Raw genomic sequence first — 26,804 nt, forward strand, 5'->3', positions numbered from 1 at the left:
TGTTTTAATTTCATGGCTGCAGTCACCATCTGCAGTAATTTTGGAGCCCGAGAAAATAAAGTCTGTCCTGGTTTCCATTGTTTCCCTATCTATTTGCCATGAAGTGATGGGACCGGATGCCATATCTTATCGTTTTTTGAATGTTGAGTTTTAAGCCATCTTTTTCACTCTCTTTTTCTTTCATCAAGAGGCTCTTCAGTTTCCCTTTGCTTCTGGTGGTACAACCATCCAATTTCAGATAACCCCTCCCACCACTTCCCAGGTAGCGCTAGTGGTAAAGAACCCTCCTGCCAATGCAGGAGACATGAGAGACGCTGGTTCAATCCCTGGGTCGGAAAGACCCCCTGAAGGGAATGGCAACCCACTCCAGTATTCTTGTCTGGAGAATCCCATGGACAGAGGCTACAGTCCATGGGGTTGCAAGGAGTTGGACATGACTGAGCGACTAACACACTCCCACCCCTTCACAACCCACAAGCTGCAACCCTTCCATGTCCACAAAACATATGTCTTTTTCAAGGTAAAGTGATACAGTGGTTGTAGTATCTGTGTATTTAACATGCATACAACTGTACACCCATTTAAAATTGGTTACCATCATATTGCACTGCTTCACTGACAGCGTGAGTGCTCCCAACCTCGTATTTCTCATCAGCCCATGGTGCGACAGTGTAAAGATTTTTAGGCAAACACATGCCAAGTTCTAGCAAAACTGACTGCATATAAAAGGGAAGGGACGGTAGCATTCTGTCACTTGGGCAGTATTTTCCACAATGTGAACTTTTCATATGTTCTCAAATGAAGTTTTACACCCCTCTCCCCAACACCAACCTAAAATACTCTAAACCCAGTTCCAACTGGGAGAACATGAAGGTAATGTTAGTTAAACCAATTTTTAAGAAACATTTCAATATGATGCTTTTCTTTTGGACACCACTGAAGTTCTCCTCCCTCTCCCAGCAAACTCTTTATGTGTATTCTTGTAGAATCACAGAAGGAAGCCAGACTTCAAAAACGCCCTTGCTTTCTTTACCCCTGTTGAGAACAGTAAGAGAGACTATTAAGAGGGTAAGTTTAAGTCATAGAAGTAACTAAAGCTGAGGGGCATTGCTGAGCAGTCACAAGGTAATTCCCTAAGTGTATTAAGACTGGTTGGGCAATAAAAGCTTAGTGTGTGACTATATGTTGCACAAATTATAAATTAAAAAAGCAACCCAGTAAGCTTAAAAGAATTTTAGACAAATGCAGAATTAGTATGAAACTTTAAGCCACCCCCCAAATTTAGCTCCATGAGCAGATAGTTTAATCTCCCTAAATTTAAAAGGTCTCCTAATTTGACTATGTCTATGCATACAGAATATATTGAGACATGTTTACAATGGTGACATCAAACATGCTTCTTCCTGAACTAAGGCAAAAACAAGGATGGAGGCATGAGAAGATGAAGTTGGAAAGTGCACAGATTAGTTAATTATTTAGCAACTGCAGGCAACAGAATCCCAAACCAGGGGCAGGGTGGGAGGTGGCAGGAGGTTGAGAGACCAAAAAAAAAAAAAAAAAAAAAAAAACCAAAAAACCCCACACACCCTCAAATTCCAAAACGTTGCAGAGAAACTGGCAGCAGATCCATCTGGAGGTAGGAGCAAAATGGTCTGCAAGTCTAAGCATTCAATTCCCGGATCCCTTTTCCTGTGCTGCACAGCTGGGCAAGAAGAGCCTACTCATTCCTCAAGACTGGAGACAAGGATCCTTGTCTCAAGAGGGCAAACAGGCCTCTGGAGTAATGGACATGGAGCACTGCTGAGGGCAGGGGTAGTACCCTACTGCACACTAAATACAGAAACCCAACCCCTTCAACCCCGCTTGTCTTCTAGAATGCTAGCAGATGGCCTATTATTCCTCCAGCAGGGGGATATGAAAAGTATTCAGAGACTGGGCAAAGCCTTCAGGGTGACCTAAGAGGTTTCCCAACAGCTCCACTAGGACACAGCACATTGAGTTGACAAGCCAAACTCATGTGCTGAGACCTTCCTATTAGCTTTTTAGTCCCCACTCAGAAGGGTTACTAACACATCTGAAGAATGCCTCTAATGATGAAAACATACAGCCCAATCCAAAAACAGAGACAAAAAGACTTGTCTAGGACTGGGTTGGAGGGGAACTTACGAGAAACTTTCTTGGAGGCCATTAGCTTGTAAGAATTTCAGAGGTTAAAAAATAGACTTGGAATATGGAGCTGAGAAAATCTCACAGAAATTAATTTAAGAAACAGAAAATAGATGACAGGAAATCAGTGAAATCCAGAGAATTAAAAAATTTCTAAATTTTAGCTCAATTTTGTGTCCCCCCTTCCTCTGCATACTGTTGCTAAAAGCTGACTGGTGACAGAGTTGTAGGCACAGGCACACAGGATGAAGTCTGGCACCGTCGTTTATGAAAAGCTTTAACTAGAATCTGGGACTAAATTTAATCAGAATTAAAACCTGCTGGTTCACCAGAGGATCTTCTCTTGCACTCTTATGCAACTCCTTTTCTATTGCCAATGCATTACCCCTTCATCTGTTAATCAACTGTGGATTAACTTTCCAATTTCCCATAATTGACCCAGTGCTAAATTTCTCACTAAGTCATCAACTGCAAAGGGTTTTGACAGGCATGAGTAGTATGGTAGAACTGGGATTTGAAAATCGTTAAAATGGAACTGCTTTTGAAACTGAAGCCATACAGGTCAAGGAATTAAGCTGTCAAATGGTGCTTACCTGCTCCAAGCATCATACAAAAGCTGGGAGCTTATTCCTTTAAGTAGATCAGCCTCTGGCAAAAGCTAGATTACAACTAGTTGTGGCTTCTCAACTGTAAACCAGCTTTGTTCCCACAAAAGCCTGCAAGTGCAAACACTGTACACCATACTTCTATTCCTACTTCAGGATGGATGAGGCAGGGATTGAAGTATTTGCAGGATTTATTCACAACTTGAATATGGAAAACCACTAAGAAATTTATTCTTTCACTCTTCCAAGCCAATTAAGCAAGCATTCTTCACTATATTATTGGTCAAGTTATCTACCTGTTAACTACCATGAAGAAATTGAGAGTAACTCCCCAAAAAGGGACAAAAAGAGAACAGGTATGACTTTTTAAATCTAAATTTGCATTCACTGATATCACTGCCCATCTTACTTAGAAGGAATTAATACAGCTTAATTTATACAGAACTATTTAAGTCTAAAAACTGTTAGGAAGCTGGTGAATTAATGTGTCTAGAAAATGTGACCCTAGAAAAATCTTTGTGACCACATATATATATTCATTTCATCAGTCTTCAGTATTCCATATGTAATACCCAGAATTTTACCAGATTCAATTTGTTACTATGTAATAAAGTAAGATACTGAAAGAATGCTTGCAAGTCAATGTACACAAAGCTGTAAGTAAAATTTCAACTCTTTCGCAACAGAAGCCAAAGCAAAACTAAAACGTAAGGAGGAATTAAAAACATTTTATCTGTGTATTCAGAATCACACACAAGTTACCTTTACAGTTCAATTTACTATATAGAAATCATTTGGGTTTTATATTTTCAGTTAAATTCTGAACTTACAATATTGATCTTTTTTTAAAAAAAGATTGTTACATTAATTCAGTACTTTTTTTTAGCATACCAAATTGAAATACATTAAGATCAAACTTTAGATTTATGGCAAACAGTCTTCAAATACAACACAAACATTTTTTAAAGTTACCATATCGTTCACATGTGGTACTTGCAACTCTGAGCTGTTATACACAGAATAGCTCTCCTTTAAATACGGCAAAACTGACATGCCATGAAGCTCAAAGTTGTATAGTCAAGCCAAGGACTCAAAGTTGTACCATCTCTTAAAAGATTTGGCATTTCTGAACCAAAAAGCACAACATGTAAAGAAGGTTAGGAACAATTCCTCCTCCTCATTACAGTTAAAAAAAGTTGCATGGTAGCTTGGAATTTTGCATAAAACCCCACATTATACCTTGGAAAATTCCAAGTGTAATTAGATGACAACGGACTGGAGTCCTTTTTCAATTAATAGAACCCATAAAATTCAAATGGGAATTAATCAAATCAAAAATATTAAGCACCTACTGGTTTAAGAGATTGAAATTTATTAGATTCATGATCAATTTCTTTTCACCTTGAAATCAAGGTGTAAAAACCAGCTATTAAGTGCATTCCGAACTTCTCCTATGTAGCACACGCAGAATTTTCTGTCCATTGGCACCAAAGTGAAGTCACATTTCCTCTTGGGAGACAGAAATTCCACGTCTGAACATAGAATAAGTTAGGAAAAAATGACCCCTGTTGTTTACTTTATTACTATTGTGATTCTGAAATCTAGGATTTCTAATATACTAGCCATGAACAACGCAAATTCCTGGCAACAACTGTCAGTGACTCTAACTCACTTCCCCAATCACCATAAAATTTTAGTATGAAAAGAATGAAAACTAATTACACTAAGCTGCTGAACAAATGGGAAATAACAGGAAACTAAGTGAACAACAAAACAAGCCCTAGTTGAAATCACTGCAATCAAGAAATTGAAAATAGGTGTGCTTCACCCCATCCCCCTCACAACTCTGAATTTAAATAATATTCCGTGCAAAGGAGCATCAGGTTTCTGGATATAGATGTAGCCCTTCTTTAAGATTTAGTGCGCAGCAGAGTTTTCTGCATTTCCCTCCCCAAAGTTTATTCAGAGTATTTAATAGAATCTTCCATTTCAGCCAAAAGATTTGTGATTCAAAGATTTACTAAGGTACTCTACGCATTCTATCTATACAGAAACACCTATTAATTATTACAATTGGTTTATGCAGGATTAACATTTTTGGTGTTAAAATTGTTAAACATCATGCTTACTGCACATCAACTCTCCATAATTAATCTGAACTTCACAATGATTTACCAAACATTTTACTTAAATTACTAATTAAATAACTGAAAAATGTACTAAGCCAAACTAAACTTAAATGGGCTATAAAGGAAAATAACCTTCAAAACAGCCCAAATACACATCTATTTCAAAACTACCTTTGCTAGCTAGCCCCTTTCCCAAAATTTTAGCCTGAAAAAACAGTAAAATCTACACAAAATTTTATTGCAATCATACAAGGGTTACATTAGGTCAAATACAACAAATACTATGATGCAATTTTACATTTATTAAACTACAGTTCAAAGCACAAATTTACACATTCTAAATACACTAAACGTATCTAATGAAGTCACACTGGTCTTCCACTGACATTTGATATATCTGGGTGAAAGACATTAACTTTACAAGACTTTTTAACACGAATCCTTAGTATAAAAACTGTGTACTTGTATGTAAACGGTTTAATGGGGAACCCAATTAATGGGCTTCCATCTCCACTAAGTCATCCATTTTGTTGCATATTTTATTTTAAACGCTTAAGGGGTAGGGCAAACTGGTAGGTTTAAATCTGGATACATTATCTTAATCTCCCAATTACCCCCAGTGAATTATAGAGCTGATTTTGTCTGGTCCCAAATAGCTATTACTAGTAGTTTTTGTTTCCAAGAGAATTAACAGACTAAGATTGTTCAAATTTTTTCCACACTGGAATGTAGACCAGACAAGCTTATTAACCTGCAACTTCAGATCTACAGAAGCGTTAATGCCTGCTTAAGCTTCAGTGGAAAAGTTGTCTTCTTGGCTCAGCTGAATGCAAGAAGGCACAAAGAAGAAGTTCTTCATCATTGTGTCTGAAGTAATTCCAGCATCTTGCATCTCATACCTAAGGAAAAAAAATAAATCAAGACATTTGAATTTAAGCACAAAGACCATAAAATCACATAACAAATGGACAATGAAAAGAACTATAAAATAACTGGTCTTCCAATTATGCTTAAAAGATCATTCTGTTAATACTTTTAAGTTGTGCATTCATCATAGAATTAAAACTAACAAACCCTGTCACCTCAAATATCCAATCTGCTTTAAAAAAAAAATAAAAATCCATCTTACCAATCACTGTATGACATCATGTAATAAATAGCTGGCCTCTGAAAATCATTGAAAGCAGATGGTTCATGTACAGAATCTGCTCCCATGTTATCAAAGATAAGCCAATCTCCCACATTCAGCTCAGGAAGAAGACAGTTTTCCACAATTTGATCAAGCTCATCACAGGATGGACCCCAAAGGCTGCTTGTAAACAGAGGCTCATCTGCCTTGCATTTCTGTAGGACAAAAAAGTAACTTTTGTTAAGCTTTTAACTCAGGCAGGCAATGAACTTGAAGGTGGGTAAGAGTGTTTTTTCACCATTTCAAATCAAATGTGCCCCTGAAGAAAGGCCTAGAGCCAGGGGCAGTGATACTCCTCCTTAACTCCATCTAAGGCAGCAATTTAGAGAACAAAAGACTTAACAGGACTCAGAGAAATACAAACTTTCAAAAAAGGGGGCAATCTTCTCCCATCCTAAAATATTTCTTTGAAATTGGGATGAGGGCTTCCCTGGTGACTCAGTGGCAAAGAATACTGCCTGCCAATGCAGGAGACACAGGTTCAATCCTGATCTGGGAAGACAGCATGTGCCACAGAGCAACTAAGTTCGTGCACCCCAACTATTGAGTCTGTGCTCTACAGCCTAGGAGCTCCTGGTTGCCACAACTAGAGAAAAGCCTGTGGAGCAACGAAGACCCAGCACATCCCAAAATAAATACAATTTTTAAACTGGAATGCATCCTAAAAATAACAGCTCCATTCAGAAACTGCCAAATAAGCAGGTTTTATATTATTTGTAATAAAACTTGCCTTGTGAACCTCTGGAATGGTATTCAAGTCCTCAGACAGTTTACTTGCAAAAGAACCATAAACACCATCATTCATATAATACATGAAGGCTGGTTCATCACTTCCGGTCTTTCCTACTGAGGGAAAAAAAACCACAAAAACAGGAAAAGTAAAGATGAACTTACAGTAAAACAGCTAAAAGGCATATCAAAGTCTGAATTACTATTTATAGAATTGACTCATAGGTTTCACATTTTTCAAGATATAAACAGTGATAATATACTGACATAACTTAAAACTGTTAACTTAAAATACTGAACACACTTCACCAAGGAGGATGACCAATGAACACATTAAAAAAAAAAAAAAAAAAAACCCTGCTCTACATCATTACTCACCAAATAAATGTAAATTAAAACTACACTGAGATACCACAACACACACCTACTGAGTGGATACAATTTAAAACTGACCAAAAAAATAAATTAGCAAAGGTGGGAGCAATCAGAACCTGCATATATACACCGCCAGCGGAGGAGTAAAATGGCAACACCATTCTGAAATCTTTGTGAACACCTACTCCCTGACCCAGCAGTTCTATTCTTACATCATTCACTTAAGAACAATGTCCACAATACTTGTAGTACTGTATAATAATGCAGTAACAGTAGTTCTACCCTTAATAGCCAAAAACTGGAAACAATCAAATATTCATGGCAGGAGACTGAAGACAAAGTATATGCATTCAAACAGTGGAATATTAATTGGCAATAAATAAATGTAAAATGAAATGCTCTATCAAATATTATACTGAGCTGTCTTACAGAAGAATATACAAGATCCCACTTAAAAGAAGTTCAAAAGCAGTCCAAGCTAATCTATGCTGGAAAAATAACCAAAATTGAACAAAACAAATAAATTTTAAGATATGAAAATTATTTTATTTTGATAGGGATGAGATTGTACTGGTTCTTAAAGGGAATCAATCAATCACCTGGGGAAATTTATCTAACATAAGCCTATCTAAACATCAGCTTTGAACACAGTCTGATGGAGTGGGACATTAACTATGGCATTTTGAAAAGCTCCCTAGCCCCTCCCTACAGGTGGATGAAGAACACCCATTAACGTCATAACCCACCAAATGTCCGAAATTATATTTACATGTGATAGTATCTGATGAACTCATCTTCAAACTAATTAGAATTATTTACTAACAGAAAACTATAAACTTTGTAACTTACCTCCAGAGGAAAACTTATCATTTTCAACAACTTTCTTTGCAACGATATTAACTGCAAGTGTAAATGCAGAAGACACAAAGTAGCTTCCAGGTTCAGAAATTATCTTGATGCCAGATCCTTCAGGAAAGTAGACATCCAGCAAAGGGCTGATAACATGATTAACCTATGGGTTTTAAAACCCACATTATGGTTTTAATATTGGATTAGATAATTCACATTAAAAGATTGACAGCAATTAAATTTTTAAGGAAAATTAAGTGGCTGAACTATAGACTATGAAGCTTAGAAATAAAGCAGGCTTTCAAGTCATCGAAGTTGTTTTTCTAACTATCAGAATGGCATTAATTTAAAAAGTTATAATCCCAGTGGCAAATGGCTCCTGGTGATTGAAGAGTCATTGTTTCTATATTCAAGTCACTAGGGATGAAGGAGCAAAATTTCAAATCAGTTTCTATACCGGAGGAAGGTGAGAACTGATGTGTATCTGGACAAAACAGTTCAAGCTCTTTAAGTGATGAATGAATTAATCGTTGTCATCAAGCACTGAACACACACATATTCCATGATAAAATTATGCTACAGAGTTTAAACTTTTCTAAGGTCTTCTATTACCTATTCATTTGCTTACAAATTTTATACAATGTTACAGCTTTAGTTGCTGCTCTAAAAACTCTAGTCTACAAATCTACCATGTAAGTAGAAAAGAATGAGAGATTAGTCCAGTATGTCCATACACTGAACAATGTTTACCTCTTCCAATTGAAATTCAGTTCCTGTGAAGCCTCCACCAATGTCTAACATGTTCATTGTGAAGCCAAATTCTCCCTAGGGATGCAGGAGGGGGTGGGGGGAGGAAATCTTTAAACACTTTTCCAAATTGTAATGCATATAGGGACATCACACACACACACACAAATCCTCTAAGGGAGGTAAAAAATCTCTGTTCTGACCTTTTGTAAATTTCTTGCTTTCTACTAACAGAAGCGGATTATTTCATTATATTTTCCTGCTATTGTCTGTACTGTCTTTAGACATATACAAGTAACTACTGCATCTCTCTACACCCATTTTTTAAAATGTGCATGTCATAAATAAGTATGATCAGAATACTTTAGAAGTAGGAAAAAAGCTGAATATTTGTCTTAAATAACATCTTGGCTTAAATATCAAAATAATTTAAGGGAAAAACTTACAGCCATGTCAAACACACATCGCGCATCAGATAGAGCATGTACATATACTTGAGATTCTTTGCAAGCACTTGAAACATGAAATCTGAAAGACAAAGAGTAATAAATTTGAAGCTGCAGTGAATTTGAGGCCCTTCCTTTCTAACTCACCACATTCACACACAGAATATTCACATTAACTTTACTCAATATTTAAAGCATCAGAAACATGAACCTCTAATTACCCAAGTTACAATACCAGCCTTTTAAAAAAGGCAGTGTTTGGGTAATAATTTTTTAAATAATAAGTTATCAAAAAAAAAAAAAATAAGTTATCAGTTATACTTCACAGCTATCAGATAGGGACATACTTTTTATATGGTAAAGTAACAATAAATTGTTACTTTATTAAAAGTAACAATCACCCAATAAAACTGGGTGACAAAATCTTCAATTTTGAATGCACAATTCTACCTGAAAATATAAAAATCTATTGTGGGACTTCCCTGGTGGTCCCGTGGTTAAGAATCCACTTGCCAAGGCAGGGGACACAGGCCTGATCCCTGGTCTGGGAAGATCCCACATCCAACAGAGCAACTAAGCCCTTGAGCTGCAACTACTAAAGCCCAAGCATCTCTTGTGCTCCACAACAAGAGAAGTCAGAGTAACCTCTGCTCTCCAGAGTTAAGAGAAAGCCAGCTTGCAGCAATGAAGACCCAGTGTAGCCAAACACAAATCTTTTTAAAAAAAATTATCTATTGAGTAATAAATACAAAGTGAACATTAATTCAGTTGAGCAATACTGATAATTGTTAGTACCGCTCATTAATAGTGATACTTATCAAAGATTCAGACTATTTAAATACGAGGGAATTCCCTGGTGGTCCAGTGGTTAGGACTCTGCCCTTCCACTGCAGGGGCCTGTGTTCGAACCCTGTCAGGAAACTAAGATTTGACAAGCCATGCTGCAAGACCAAAAATTAAATAAAATTAAATTTAAAAATTTAATTAAAATATGGTCCTTTCCGTATCAATTGTGGCAGTGGTTACAAAAATGTTAAAATTCACAGAATACACCTCAAATCAATTTTCCTGTGTGTTAACAATAAAATTAACTGAAATATGAAAACTCTCAAATACTGTCAATATTGTCAGCTAAGGCAGAATTAAGTTTAACAGTGGTGATTCTTTATCCATCTTTAGGAACAATTTTAAAATCTGGCGGTCACTGCTCCAAATCTGATTCAGATCATGGTTTGGAAACTATGATCAAATCATTAATTCTCTGGGTCTTAGTTTCCTCATATATAAAACTGAGAGGGTAAAATAGTCTACTGATTTTTTGAAGTGCCCCTTAGGGATTAAAAAGGGGAAAATAAAAAGTCTTGGAATGGGAAAAAGAAAAATTGAAATGACATGTCCAACAACCATTTTGGTGTTCATCAGAATTCTAGTAAATCCTTCCATTCAATTTAAAAACAAGTGATTTAAATTACTAACCAAACTGTTATTTACTATTTTTTCTCTTTACTAGGTGAAGGGGAGATACATACAAGTACAAAATAGTATAAAGGATAAACATTTATTTTCCTAAAATAAGAAAACTATGTATAGTAAATCAGAAATTTAATCTATTAGCATTTATACAAAAGAAAACTTAAACTGGTAAACAGAAAGACTAAGATTATCACCACAAAATGAAGTTTAAAACTACTTACTTAACTCCAATAATTTGGACATCAAGTTCCTTAGCACATTCCAAAAGATGCCTACAGTTCTTCAGGGTAGTGCCAAACTTCAGGTTACCCTCTTCACCTCCCATACTATCTTCTGTTGCAATATGTAGTAAGACCCTAAGAGAAGGGGAAGATGATTGGGGCAGAGTTGGTTTACATCATCATCAGCACATGTGAAGCCTGAAGATTGTAGGAAGTGTGTTGATAATGTTGTCAGCGCTCCATAATCCAGCGTCGGATGAATCAAGTGAACCTAATGAAAAACAATCCTGTATAGAGAAAAAACTAGCAATTAGGGACTAAAGCATGAAGCTTACAAGGATGGGAATTTGGAAAATGCAGGAAGTTAAGACTCTGTTGTAGCAGCAAGAGTCGGTTGGGCTCTGTAATGAAAGACGACATTACTTTCAAATGAAGTCCATCAGTCCCTAAATCCACCTAGAAAGACTAAATTGAATAGCAATGCCATTACTGTCTTTCAGTAAAAACTATGAGCACTTTAAATGCTTCAAATTTCCTAAAAAAGTTCTAGCTAGTTAACCTTCTACCACTTATTTGGAACCATTCCTCCAATTAATCACATAGATGTAACAAGAAAAAAACATTTTTTGGACGTATCTTAATAGCAGCCTTTTAGACTACTGATTCAAATCTATTTGGTATTTCCTTCCAAACCATGACAACCATGACAGTGATCAAGACTGTCAGGCAATCTCTGAGTAACCACAAATCACTTTAAAAAACAATTATACAAAACTGATATTTGTAAAAGCAAAATTATTCTACCTACAGAATACCTTTCAAAGAATACCATTAAAGTAAGAAAATTATCAATATAAGGAAATATGGACATTATACACATTTTTGGTAACATATAACACACAATAACTTATTAAAAAGCAATTTTGTACTAATATACTTTTAGCATATTCTATATAAAATCCTCTTGATATACCAGTTCATGGTAATATTTATTTTGCCTTAAAATTTCTGTTTTTTGTTTAAAGCATGGCGAACTTATCGAACCCATGCCCCCTGCATTGGGAGCTCAGTCTTAACCACCAGACCACCAGAGAAGTCCCAAATTTTTGTTTTTAAACAGTAAAGTTTTTAGTTAGAAAATAAATCTTGGGACCCATGTAAGGTACAAGTAAAGACATTAAACCTCATTTTTGAAGAGAAGGGACTTAAGGACTAGGTTCCTAAGACACTGACACAAAGGACAACCATCTAAGAAACCGAGGCTAAGGGCAGATTAAACCTTCAGCTAGAAGGAAAAAAGCTAAGCAAAACACATTATGTTCCCAATGTGACAAATAACTAGAATAGTTAATATAATTGTGAAAATATAACCATAGCTTTAATTTGACCATTCTGCCAACCAGATATTCTTCCTTGAATTAAACATTATACACAAATTATATCCCAAAATGCCCTTATCTCATCCCAGTTGCCCGTGAAGGATCAGAAGTAGCCAATAAAAATGCTAGTAGTATTTCCCGTGTAGTAAGTTACAATAATTACAACATATACCACTGCTCTATATAAAAGCCTCCCCCTCTTCCCAGACTAAAGACAACCCCAAATCCTAGGTAAAAAAATATTTCTTTGTACCTAATTTTACACTTACTTGGCATTTGGGTGGTTACGTGCAATTTTCTTCAATTCAACTTCATTGTCACATGTCATGATATTAACTCCAACTTTTGCTGCATACTTTATCTGAGACACTTGCTTGCAAGGACTTATGTAAATAATGTTTTCTGGAGATACACCCAATTCTTGCACTAAAGCCATTTCAGTCTAAAAACAGATTTTAAACAGTGTCATCTAAAAGGTAAGCTTTCATTACTTTTCAGTCACTGCCATATACCTTTATTTTCTGGTTAAATTCAAATTATGTAAGGTTAAATTACGATTACATACATCACAGTTCATATTCTGGTAATGCTTGCTATATTATACTCTGTTAAAAAGCTTTTAAAAGGTATATAGGCATATCTCATTTTATTGTGCTCTACAGATAATTCCATTTTTAAAACTGAAGATTTGTGGCAACCCTGTGTTGAGCAAGTCTGTTGGCACCACTTTTTTCAACAGCATTTTTTTGAGGTGTGTACATTATATTTTAGACATAATGCTACTGCCTACTTAATAGACCACAACATAGTATAAACAACTTTTATACAAACTGGGAAATAAAAAAATTCACGTGACTCGCTCTTCTGCAGTGGTCTGGAACTCAATCCACAGCATCTCTGAGGTATGCCTGTCATTACCATCAGAGAAATCTCCCAGTTTAGGATATTATCTTGCTGTCATCAGAAGTAACTTGATCAAACTAGCTCTAGGCTAAGAATGAGGAACAAATAGAAGTTTCTGATTAAAGATAAAGAAAGCTCATAGAGTGTCATCTCACCTTAACGTTCCTTTCATTGATATACTTGAAAGTTTGTAACTTTCCAGCATTAAATGGCAAATTTAAATGAGTTAAAAAATGCATCCACAGGTCAAACTTCCTCGCAATTGTTCTCCTACTGCTATTGGTCACCAAATGTTGTTTTTAGTTGCTAAGTCATGTCTGACTCTTTGCAACAGGCTCCTCTGTCCATGCAATTTCCCAGACAAGAATACAGGAACAGGATGCCATTTCCTTCTCCAGGGTGTCTTTCCAACCCAGGGATCGAACCCGAGTCTCCTGCAGTGGCAGGTGGATTTCTCTACCACTGAACCAACAGGGAAGCCCCATCAAACATTAGTCAATTTTAAAATGCTGCAGTTCAATAACAAAGTAATGAAAATGACTTACTTTACTAGAACAAGCAAATCCAGTTCCAAGAGCTGCCAAAATCTCAAGCACAGCGGGAGTGGAGTTGCACTTCACCGTGTAGAATGGCTTTATCTGAGCCACTATGTTCTGCCACTGACTGTGCTTCTTCACAATCTTTCCAAGATCTCCCACAAAAAATGCATTTTTCCCTGTCTATTATAGTGATGAAAAAAAGAAACATAAGAACTACTGAAAACAGAGTGTTAAGTAAGAAAGAACTCCCCTTTTCCTCCACAAATGAGCCAAGATAAATATTTACATACCACCACATTTAAGGCTTGTTTCTTTTTATTTATTTTTTTGGGGGGGGGGGGGGACTTGTTTCTTTTTAAACTTGACTGTTTGCTGTTCTATGCTGACATAAAAAAATATTCTCTTAGATTAAAAAAATTAAAAAAAACAGTGTCAATGAGAGTGACTTTCTACTTCAGAACTGCTCCAATTTTACTTCTGGTGACTGGAAGGGAAGATTACTTATATCGTTCCATGCATTCCTTAACTGTTAAACCTCCTTTAACAGTACAGGATCTAATTTCCTAAAAAGGTGAGTAGAACAAGGAATGCTAAACAAAAAGCCATATCCCCAATGTGAACTACAGTTAGACACACTAAAACAAGGGAACAAAGAAATCCATTTTTAAGGAGGTAAGTTGGTAGTATCTGTAGAGGTGACAAAACTAAATTTAAAAATACAGAAGTACACTAAATGCCAAGTCCGATAAATCCAAGTCTGATGGTTAGGACTCAGTTTTCGCTGCCGTGGCCTGGGTCCAATCCCTGGGTCAGGGAACTCAGATCCCACAAGCCGTAGAAAGAAAGAAAGAACAAGTAAATGGATTTTTATTACAAATCTGGGAAAAGATCGTGATAGAGTCTGAAGCTGGAGCTACCCTAAGGGTAAAGAGATGACTACACATATCATCCAGGGAATAAATTACCCAATGTTAGATGGCAGACCAAATAATCTTTATTTAAAACATACAACATTCAGAAAGTGTTTGAAATGTCATGAAAATATTACTATTTTCTATAATCCACATTATTTGAAGATATACATCATTAGAATGTACTGACCAAAGACAGACTGCCACCCTTAATGTTCTGACCCAGGAAGTGTTGCAAAAGTGACTAAGACTAGTGACATGAGAGAACTAACTGTGGACTGGTTTGACTATAGAATAGACCGAATGGTAGGACAAGTGTCACTCTTCCTCACCCCCCAATAAAGAATTCTGATGACAGAAGAGAGCAGCAGGATTTTGCTGGTGTGAGAGAAGACTTAAACACATCTGTAGAGGTCAAGAGAAAGCTTTTTGGGTATCCTATTACTGAATATCACTAACCTGAAAACACTTCTTCAAATTTGGGGAATATAGGAAATTAGCTCCAACAAAAACAAATTCTTTCAGGAAGGCAATAAACAATTTACTGTATCAGTAAGTACAAAACAAAAATGATCTTAAGCAGCAGTAATGAGGCTTCATATTTCAGAAATTATTATAAACACTATTTTAAGAAATCCGGTATGACACCTACCAGGGTATGTTCATAAACATAGTTATCAATAACATTTCCAAGGTTTGTGCCTTCATCCAACAGGCCAACGGAGTAGTTTGCATCGTCAATAAATCCTTTCATCTCAGCCGTATTCCACAAAGCCGAAAGTCATAAACCAGGAAAAACAAGAGACGGGCCACCAAGCCTTACGTCTGGGTCCTTAGAATATGCAACAAACTGTCAAAATAGAAGTTATTTCAAAGTCTGTATTATTTCATTAGTTAAACTTAATATATGAGCTGTCAGTTGGAGTATGCTAATAAGAGGTACCTACTTTAGTGAAGAATCTGCATAATCACTTACCATTTTCAGAAACACTAGATCACCAATATCCTTTCCTTAGCGCCTATTTTAAAGCAAATGTGAATTTACGCATAAAAAGACAAGCTTAATAAGACAAGTAAATTTCTTGAGAAGGCAGCTGAAACATATGCAGAATATGTTACAAATCAACACCATCACCTTATTTACATAGAGTTGCGGAGCCAGTCTTTTTTATTCATCTTGCTTTGTGGTTCTTCCATATAACACAAACAACTTTACTCATTTTAAGTAAAGTTAGTTAGCGAAATAAACTAAATGTCTGCAGCTAAGCAATCAAAATAGTCTGAACTTCAAATCACTGCCAATCACATAACCAGTGTGATACCAGGTAACTGCAGATAAACATCTTCTAAGTAAAATTCTACAGTAGGTGACGTGTAAGCAACAGGAATGGGTGAAAGTGGAGGCAGACTTCAGGAGGACATCTGTAGCTCTGATACAGACTACCTGGATCCCACACCACAAGCTACAACAGAGCTAGTTCAATCAAGTTAACAATTAAGCCTGTTTGAGGTAAGCTTATTTGGTGAAAATGTTTCTGGAACATAAGTCAGAAAACCTAGTCCTGGCTTTGTCATTTAATAGCTGTGCAATCCAAGGTCAACTACTTCAAAAAACTGTTGTAAAAAAAAAAATCACTTAAGTGCTGACTTGAAAGAGCTAACTGCCAGAAATGCAAGAATGTCACTGTAACTTGAAACTAGGTATAAGTTAGGGACCTATATATACATCATAAACATTTATTTACTAAGAATTCTGATTTTTAAAAAGGCATCATACTGAATCCAACTCTTACCCAATCAAATAAAGTTTCCCTCTTTCTCCAAATCACCCAGTGTTCTCTGGAGCAGCCCATACCTAAGTTTATCTTCTTTGCTGAATTTACTGGTCCTTATCCCCTGGAGAAGGAAAAGGCATCCACTCCAGTACTCTTCCCTGGAGAATTCCATGGACAGAGGAGCCTGGCAGGCTACAGGCCATGGGGTCGCAAAGAGTTGGACACACACACCCGTTACTTTAATATAAAGTCTATAAACATAACATGTTCTCAAGACAGATGCTGTCACTCCTTGTCTGGGACTGATTTCTGGGTGCCACATTAATCTTAATGGACTTAGACCAGATTCTGGCAACATACACAGCTTTTCCTGTCTCTTTGATTACTCCCTTTCTCTTCCCCTCCCCCTGCTCTATGCCAGAGTTCACCTCAAGTGGAGCCCTTGTCCTAAAAATATATTCCATTTCAATGGTTCTCAAAAGTATCAGCTTTTTGGTTGCACCAAAACAGTTCCTCAATAAGCCACAGCATTAGTCAATTTCATGAAATAGAAACAACATTTTAAAAACAGCAACAGTTGTATTTCTAAGGAGTCAACTACATGCAGTTTACTGAGAAAATCTTAAGATTGTCACACCAGAAATGATTTAAATCTGTGCCCAGAAAGTAGACATTTAGGCTTGAGGATACATGTTTATTTTAAGCAATGTAAGACCAATCAAAACATCAATTTTAGGGGGATATTCAACTGCACTAACACAAACAGAACGATAAAGGTTATACATTCAAAAAGATAATTTATCCTATTAATAATGAAAAATACTTAATCAAGATCTTTAGCCTAGTATTTCAGCTCATCAGATTCCTATGTATTTTCTACTCTCTACGCAGCATTTACCTGGGAACCCTGAGTTATCAATTATGGACCATCACAGGCAACTGCCACCAAATGTAAAGTTGTAGTTTTTAAAGTCAGGACAAGAAGAACCTCCATTTCCTTCAGCTAGAGATGGCTGGATGGCATCACCGACTTAATGGACATGAGTCTGAGTAAACTCGGGGAGTTGGTGACGGACAGGGAGGCTTGGCGTGCTGCAGTCCGCGCGGTCCCAAAGAGTCAGACACGACTGAGCAACTGAACAGGGTTTAAGGAAGGCTAATTTTCCTCTGACACTATGATCCTAAACAGTCACAAAAACATCAGGTCCATTCATCCCAGTCTTCTCTGCTGAATGCCGACATTCTTCACAAATTCTTGTACACTAAGTAAGGTTATGGTTATCTGAGTGAAAGCTGCTCAGTACTGTCCAACTCTTTGCGACCCCAGGGACTAACCTGACTATACAGTCCATGGGATTTTCAAGTCAGAATACTGGAGTGGGTAGCCATTCCCTTCTCCAGGGGAATCTTCTCAACCCAGGGATCGAACCAGGGTTCTCCTAAGGATTTTTTCCAACTATTTTCAAACTACATAATCTACAAATTCAGTCAAATCTCACTGCCTGCTAAACTAGCTTAATCTAAAAGCAAGCAAACATTTTTTATAGCAGTGTGCCAAAAACTTTGTACATTATTCTCTTAACTCTCAAAAACCACTTCCATTTTATTGAGGCACAGAAAAATCAGGCTAGCTAGGGAGATGCCGATGACAAAATTACAGTCATACCTTGGAGAAACTGCAGATTTTGTTCCAGACCACTACAATAAAGTGAGTATCTCATTAAAGCGAGTCACATAAATTTTTTGGTTTCCCCATTCATATAGAAGTTCCGCTTATACTATCCTGTAGTCGATTAAGTATGCCAAAAAAAAAAAAAAAAAAAAAAAACCCCACCAAAATCCCAATGTACATACCTTAACTAAAAAATAATGTTCTTGGAAAAACGGCACCAACAGATTGCCAAAAACAAGGTTGCCACAAACCTTTAATCTACAAAAAATGCAACCTTTGCCAAGTGTAATAAATCCAACACAAGTCTCAGGCTTTTTGATAGAGACAATGACATCCCCAGATCAATTAAACATTTCTTAGACATATGAACTCTCATAGTTGTTAATAAACTCTACACTTTATTCACACATGGTACCAAAACATCCTATCATGCCTTCTTACAGTCTTCAAATCTTTCTTAAGACTAGTTTCTACATAACAACCTTGTTCCTTCTATATCTCTTGCCTAAATTCTCAGGTAAACCCTAAAGTTTTTTCCTTTTTTAATCTTATCAATAGTTTACATGCAGTAATGTACACCCTCATTCTGACTAGTGTATACACCAGTATAACCACCACTATCATAAAGATAAAGCTCTTCAAGTCCTTTTGTCCACCTCAGGGAAACATTTATTTGCTATCACTAAAGACTCTTGTAGAAGTGAAATAATTTTTTTTTTTGAAATAATTTTAAGTGTTAATAGTAAAGGTCAAACTAAAATAGCTGACAAATAAATGTACTATCAATGCGAATAAAAGTGTTAAAGTATGCCTTGCTCTAAAGGAAAGACTTAAAGAGTTCATGTAGAGCCGTTGTATTCCCATCACTGAAATAGAACTCTCACTTCTGAAGTTTACCAGTCCCAATCTGACTCACTAAAGGACTGTGACAAAAAAATAAAATTTGCGACATTGGCAGGACTGACAAAAAGGATCTGGGGACTGACACACTTGAAACCACTCAGACAGGTGTCAGCACAGTGCTTTCTACTTCCTTAATTACCCTGGGCGCTGCAACAGCAGCTGACTAAGCCAGTCCAGCGCCACCTCGCCCTAGGCCGGCGCACGTGGCACTGCCCCGGGCTCACCCTCCCGGGCGCTGCCTGGCAAGGTCTCGAGACTCCCGGCCACGGCAGGCGCCGAGGCAGACGGAGCAAGGACGACCGATTCTAAGAATGGGGGTTTAGAAAAGCACGGTTTCTGCTGGCAACGGCAAGGAATGCCCTACAGTGTGTTGGGAAAAAAAGGGCCGTCTTTCTTTCATACCTTAAAAGGAGCCAAAACCTTGACATACACAAGTGACCCACATGTAAGACTCAGTTAAAAACTAAAAGCTATGTGCAAAAAAACCTGTTTCCTCAAATGAATCCACAAAACACAAAAACCTTCAGGAAAGCTAGTTTCTAACAAATTTTAAGCCAACAAACCCTGTGCTCAAATGAAACATTCACTTGGAAGCCCAGGATTTCCAACAACTGAAAAGGCTTAAGTAGGAGGATAAGCGTGGGCTGATCTTGAGTTTTTCCTACGCCCAATCTCACGGAAGCAGTCCCAAAAAGCAGTTCATAATCATACCCTCAGAAGTCTATGCTTGAATTTCTTCACATGTAAGCAAAAACAGTTTAAAGTTCACTGCTGCAAAAAGGCTTATGATCTACATTTCTGCTTTACAAGGCATTGAAGTAAAGAAATATTTGACTGAAATATTTTCAAGAGGCAAATAGTTACTTGGTGATAACATTAAACCAAAAACCTGATACACAGCATGTTCTAGGGAGTTAGAATGAAAATAAGTGTTTATGTGTTGGGGATGAGCAGAGTTTATACTCTATGCCAGATCTGCCAAGTCAATCCAGAAAACAGGCAGTTTCCAGGAATCTCTGTTAAGAATGCAGACTTAAGGACTTTCCTGGTGATCCAGTGGTTAGGACTCTGTGCTTCCACTGCAGGGTGCCTAGGTTTGATCCTGCAAGCCAGGTGCAAGACCAAAAAAAAAAAAGCAGCAGACTCAAGCCCAAGTGATCCCAAACTCCCTCACCTTGATCCAACCCAACACACTGTGCCATTTTCAAAAATGGTGTATAAATCAGAAATAGGATTGATTTACTCGTTTCAGCATGTTACAGACCACTATATACTACAGTCTAGTGTTGCTGGACATTGATTTATTTTCACATTAAACTTAAGGAAATCTACTCCATTTAAATCTTAGGTTCTCTTTAAAATGCTTTATAACTTAAGAGCAAATTCATTTTAATAGAAGCTCCCAAATTTACTGTTATCAACAGACCCTAAAATATGTTCTCTACTCACAAGAGCGTTTAAGCTATTTTCACAAATAAACATCTTAACATATGGTGAAAGAAAGCTCAGCTTATTTTACACTAATACAATTGCTGCAATCACAATACTACATTTATAATATGTAATTTCCTCTTGGACATCATAGCTGGGAAGAAAAAAGTATTGAACAGTCCTTATTTACACCCTTATATTGGTGTTTTTTGATAATACATTTTTCAGGAAGAGCTGCCAAGGAAAGAAAAGGTTCCCAAGAACCACACTGCTCCCTGGAGCCTTCATGAGGCCGTGAGTCCTCATGTCATTGAGAGGGAAGCTCCAAGAGGAGTGGCTGCAGCAGCCGGGCACGTGCTTCGTTACACACCTGCTACAAAGGCTTCTACAGTTGATTGTACTTCAGAGGAAACTGACAAATCTCTCAAATAATCACAAGATAATTTTGGCAGCAACAGCCCACTTGACACCAAGCTGGATGAATATGAGTCTCGGATTTCTGAAGTGAAGACCTCCCTGGAAGTAGAACAGGGAGAGCTGAAAAGCTGAGAGTACTGTTTCAGAGACATCTAAGCAGGAAACCCAACTGTAACACATCACCAGTTTTCTAAAAGGAGTTTTACTCATTAAAATTGAGAACATAAGATATTTTGAAACTTACACTACTACTATTACCCTGGAGAAACCTAAGGCTATTTCTACTTTTTTAAATTATTTTTGCATAGACATTTGATGCTTAGCACTCAGTTCACAGTTTTAAAACTAGACACAATGCAGGACTTCCCTGGTGGTCCACTGGTTGAGACTGCAGTGAGTATAGGTTCCAACCCTAGTCAGGAAACTAAGATCTCTCGTGCCAAAAAAAAAAAGAAAAAAAGAAAAAATGCTGTCAAAAATCACCTTTGCCTTCTACATCCCACATAAAAATGTTACTTACCACACAGCATACCTTTAGAAATAATTGGTCACAAGAGCAGAAAGATGACAACGGCACTAAAAACATGAGGTCTGGAGCAGGCCTCCAGGAAGCCACATACCAGAACTGGTAGGTAAGAAGTGCCAATAAATCTGTGTTATCATTAAGACCATATAAAAATTTTCCATGCTGGATCAAAAATAAGTGATGGATTAAAAAAAAAAGTGATGGATAGTAACAGCCTATTTTGAGTACTTAGGATAATCAAGACAGGGGTTGCTTTCACTGACAGTAAGAAGAGAGCCAATAATGGCAATAAATACCCTTTAGTTTCTTTTTCAGGTGATAAGGTTGAAAAAAACTTCAGAGTAAGAACACTAAGGTATCTGCTGAAGAATTACTTAAAAAAAAAAAACAAAAACACAAGACAAGAATGAACAGGAAATATATAAAGGGGGAGGTGATACACAAATCCTAAAGGAAATGAGCCCAACAGGCTTAGTTTGAAATGTTCAGGTAAAGGCTGCTCAATGCAAAATGCTTCACAGTAAGTTCTAAAATACATCTTAATGAGAAAGGAATTTCACAGCAATATACTATTTCAAGTGATTAATTGACAAGATTAGGCTCCCTTAACCAAAAAAAGTGTCTTGACTATTTGATGTGAAGACTAAATTTCTTCAAGTGTGTACCTGCGTGGAAGTAAACTATGTAAATCCTTGTGGTAATTAAAATGTAGTAACACTGCAGATAACTACTATAATGCAACATCAACAGCAACAAACACATAATCATGTTAATTCCAAGTTTTCTAGTTTTCCTGGTGCAGCACAGGGAAATTCCCTTTAAACAAATGCACTGAACTATTGTTTTGAGTACCCAAGGGCAGATCTCACTGCCACCTCACCAAGAGAAAAACTTACTTTTATTATACAAAGCATGTGTACATTACAATTACTGCATTACACACCAGGTAAAGAGGACTGAATACCTTAGAAGCCCCTGCACATGGTTACTGGGTAGTTGTGGTTGCATCCCCTCATCCCCTCTAGAATAAACATGTTCCAGACTCGATTTCATCATTCCCCTGTTATTTAATCTTTTTATTCCCCTATATGCCCTTAAAACATTGGCTTTATTGGTTTTGAACCATGAATGGAATCACTGTTGTTTTCCTACTGTAACTTCTTTTGCTCAACTTTAAGTTTCAATTCCTTCACAGACAGACAGGACTGAAGTCCACTAATTCTCACTGCTGTGCACTATTCTTTATAGATGTACAACAGGACCTGTGGGCCATATTGTTTACAAACACCATATAATCTCTTGCTATTATTTATGTGCCCAAGAGGAGCATTACTCAAATTATGGTCCACAGGACTTCTCTGGTGATCCAGCGATTAAGACTCTGCTCCCAATGCAGGGCGTTCAAGTTCAATCCTTGGTCAGGGAACTAGACACACGCTGCAACTGAAAGATCCGGCCTGCCACAACTAAGACTCGGCACAACAAAATAAATAAATATTAAAAAAAAAAAACCCCGTGATCTGCAAACTAGCTGGTCCACAAATTAATAGCCAAGTAGCATGCTACCTGACATTCTGCCGCAAGAGTCCATCTTACTGACTGGCAGTTTAGGGAGCGTCAGTCTAGGGCCACATACCTGGGAGTGAAACTGCTAGTCTGCTAGAGAAAAACTGTATTCAAACCTTTTGTTTTCCTATTGTGTGTGTGTGGGCAGTGGTCTTGTTTTTCCTTCACTTTTTCTTATTGACCTATAGGAACTCTTCCAGGACTCAGGATAGCAAATCTCACTTTGAGTTTTAGTTTGCTACTAGTAGCCATGCTGAACATACTAGGACATCCCATCCTGCTTTTGGTCACGTCAGTTATTACATGGCAGTCATACTGAACCCAGATGATGAGCTAAGAAGAGACTATACTAATTTAGCAGCTTTTTACAAACTGGGCATTGAAGGATCTTTGCAATAAAAAACAAGAGATAGGGAATTTCCTGGCATTCCAGTGTTTAAGACTCTGTTTCTACTGCAGAGGCCATGGGCTCAATCCCTGATTAGGGAATGAAGGTCACCCAAGAGAAATATAGTCAAAAAATAACCCATAGTCATATATTTAATGTAAGCCTAATATTAATTTCAGTCTGATGAGCACATGAAGACAGCAGGGAGTGTGATTTTAAGAACATGTTGGGCAACAGGAGAATTCTTCAACAAGAATTTAAGACCGAAAAGCCTCTACAGTTGAGGAACAGCTTTTTACTAGACAAATCTAAGGAGAAAGATGTGTATAATTCCTTTGATTCTTATTAATAGATATTTTAAGATTAATACAATACTACTCACATTCATGGTAAAATTATCCTAGAGTGATGTTGTCCAACAGAATTTTCTGTGATGATTGTGCACTTAATTGCATCGAGCATCTGAACAACTGAATTCAATTTACAAGTTTACAAAACTTGTAAGTCAAACAAGTCAAACAAAAGTCAAAACTCCATACCAAGTAAATCCTAGAGAAATGAAATGCATGCTTACATAAGATAATAAAGGTGGGAAAACTTTAGAGCAGAGCATTCCAAAAGAGTTTATCACCTTGGCTCCTGCTACAAGTCACTAGACACAGGCAGTGAGGACCTCATGGTACTGGGTGTGGTTTGGGCAGACTGAACTTCACCAGCCTGATCCTTCGCTACTCAGCGTGCTGTACAAGCACTTTCTGTTCATGCCACAGTGCTCTTCACATTACTCACTGGATCAGAAAAAAAGGGTGGCCAAATCGCTGTTTCAGTTAGCTTGTGACAAACTGCTTAATTAAGTGTGCAGAGATGACCCTGGAATGGAGGTGAAGGACAAAATGATCTGTGTTTTCTAGTAGGTGAGAGCATTTTACTTGCAACAGCTCCTTGTGCTGGTCTGAACAACTGGCCAGCCTAAAAGCAGCTACAATTTACCTAGATTTTATAGTTTGTAAGACACAGTTCACACAATATCTTATTTACTCCTAATCAAAACAATTAAGTATTTAGAAATGTTTTTTTTCAGGGCAAAGAACCCCAAACTCAAAAACTCTGAAAGACGAAAGAGAATGTAATGGAATACACAGATTGGTAGTGACTTTAATTTTCTCAAGTCAACTATCTTCTGTAATAAATCCAAGAACCATTTTATTCCCCTTCAAGAATGGTCTACACTGCCTGCTACTCTATCTGGCCCTCCCAAGAAAGTCTAAATTTGCCTAAAATAAGAGTACCATGTCCCCCAAACTCTATTTTATCCAGTAACAGGCTATTATTCCCATTGAGCTTATACAGAATGTTTTTTTTTTGGCGCTACTTTACACAGGCAAAAAGGCACCACTGAATACTGCTCTTTGCATGCCAAGGGGATACACACACTTTAAAAACTAGTCCCTAAACTAGTGTGTTTCAATGAGAGCTTTATTCATCACTGTGATTCTTGATGACTATCAACAATCATTAATAAAAATTCTCAATCGACTTGCATCACAGAATCTTTGAATTACCCTAACTATTCTCCATAGACAGCCAAAAATCTGCCCTTCCTACTGACAAGAGTAAAACACAAAGGAATAGCTCCACACAGTAAATTCATTAAGAGCATTTTATGTCCCCAATAAAATAATTTCAACTTAGGTAAGGCAGCCCCTTTTAAAGCATGTAGATATTAACAAACAGGAGAGAGAACATGAATATTTAAAATTTTAAGGCTCCATTTAGATAAATCAATTAATCGAATCCCTTTTCCATTCTTATCAATAGGAACAAAACATTAAAAGGAATACACTAATAATTAATCTGACTTCATCATTAGATCTGCTAATAGAAGCAGCTGGTTAGGAGAATTTGGTTTTCTGAAATAATCTTTAGAATTTTTGCACTGGGCTGATCTATTAATCATAATCAGAGCTCTAGCTAAAATAACTTGAAAAATCTAGCCCACTGGAAAAACCACTGCAGCATAGAGTCTAAGAAGTTTCAAAGGTGCTCAAAAGTTTTTCTACAATTTGAACCCTTCATTAATCAGATATTAGATAAGCATTAAGATATCTTTACAGTGCTCACACACAACACCACACACGTATTCAAAAGAAAAAACTTTACTATGTAAGCAATTTATAAAGTTTCTAGATACTTAATTACTATCTAAAAATTCAGATGATTACCAGATTTGAAAACCTAACTCTAAAAGTCAATCCGAGAGCTCAGACCACCTACCTGCACAGAAACCCTACTGGAATATTGGGAGTATGCTGCTGCTACTGCTGCTGCTAAGTCGCATCAGTCGTGTCCAACTCTGTGCGACCCCATAGACGGCAGCCCACCAGGCTCCTCTGTCCCTGGGATTCTCTAGGCAAGAACACTGGAATGGGTTGCCATTTCCTTCTCCAATGCATGAAGGTGAAGTGGAAGTTAAGTCACTCAGTCGTGTCCGACTCTTCGAGACCCATGGACTGTAGTCTACCAGGCTCCTCCGTCCATGGGATTTTCCAGGCAAGAGTACTGGAGTGGGTTGCCATTTCCTTCTCCAACTGGGAGTATAATGTGGTTCAAATAGAGCTTATTTAACTATACATTTTGCAGTGCTATGTACCAACTGTTCTCCATGAAGGCCAGTGTGTTATTCTTTTGAATGACTTAAAATTTTTCAAATAGTACTGTTGCTCCACAGGAAAAATCTCAGGATTTCAATGTCTAGTACCGCAAAACTGCTATTGATATCTAAGGATGTTTCTAGAATGCAAAATTCAGGAATATTAGCACTAAATGGGATAAGTCAAAATAAAAATAGCTTCAAATTCAGCTCAGATTCAGGTCCACTTTTTGTTCTCAAATCAGGTTAGGTCATACCAAGGAAGCTATAAATTTTTTTTTAAACCTTTTGATTTTAGAATTGTATGATTAAGAGGTTGTGGCTGTAGCAAAGTACCATGAACTGAAAGTTTCACTTAACATAATATATACTGTACCTGGGCAGAATAAATCAGCCAGTCACTCTGGCTGCCATGACCTGCAGAATGAATAGTGTTAGCATTTTCTATCTGTGCCTATAAACACAACACCTCCACACACAAAAGAGGAGAAAATTATAGACTTTCTGAATTCTACAGTATTAATTACCCTACAGACTCTGCCTTAAGCTGGCAGAATCATTTATCAATGTATGAGCTCTCTGATATTGGTTTCTCAAGTCTAAGAGGAAATACCACTAGAAATATGACATATAATGCAAAGTTAGGTTTTCATTAAAAGAGACTTGCAACAAAAGAAGTCATCCTTTAATATGGTCTTGCTTAAAACAAGAAGCCTGCTATGAAATTTCCATCTTAGAATCTACTTCTGACTATGGAATCAAGTACACCGCACCCAGAAAAGTTTTAAAATCTTCAAGCCAATTTAGGAGAAAAC

General features: G+C 37.1%; 1 protein-coding gene across 2 annotated transcripts in view; it reads right to left on the reverse strand.

Moving 5' to 3' along the window:
• Positions 1 to 3,479: 3,479 nt before the first annotated feature.
• AZIN1 (antizyme inhibitor 1) overlaps positions 3,480 to 26,804 on the reverse strand; it is a 31,105-nt gene continuing 7,780 nt past the window's right edge. Inside the window, exons 3-13 of one of the 2 annotated variants that reach the window (XM_065902666.1) lie at positions 20,813 to 20,958; positions 15,314 to 15,511; positions 13,757 to 13,930; positions 12,578 to 12,750; positions 10,930 to 11,064; positions 9,236 to 9,317; positions 8,793 to 8,867; positions 8,043 to 8,205; positions 6,820 to 6,935; positions 6,030 to 6,244; positions 3,480 to 5,799 (exon numbers count right to left, since the gene is read on the reverse strand). In XM_065902666.1, coding sequence (XP_065758738.1) covers positions 5,688 to 5,799; positions 6,030 to 6,244; positions 6,820 to 6,935; positions 8,043 to 8,205; positions 8,793 to 8,867; positions 9,236 to 9,317; positions 10,930 to 11,064; positions 12,578 to 12,750; positions 13,757 to 13,930; positions 15,314 to 15,415 — 1,347 coding nt within the window. In that variant the 5' untranslated portion in view covers positions 15,416 to 15,511; positions 20,813 to 20,958 and the 3' untranslated portion in view covers positions 3,480 to 5,687. The other variant, XM_065902668.1, reaches the window with a different exon arrangement.

Source organism: Muntiacus reevesi, chromosome 12, assembly GCF_963930625.1.
Source record: "Muntiacus reevesi chromosome 12, mMunRee1.1, whole genome shotgun sequence".
NCBI classification, from domain to species: domain Eukaryota; kingdom Metazoa; phylum Chordata; class Mammalia; order Artiodactyla; family Cervidae; genus Muntiacus; species Muntiacus reevesi.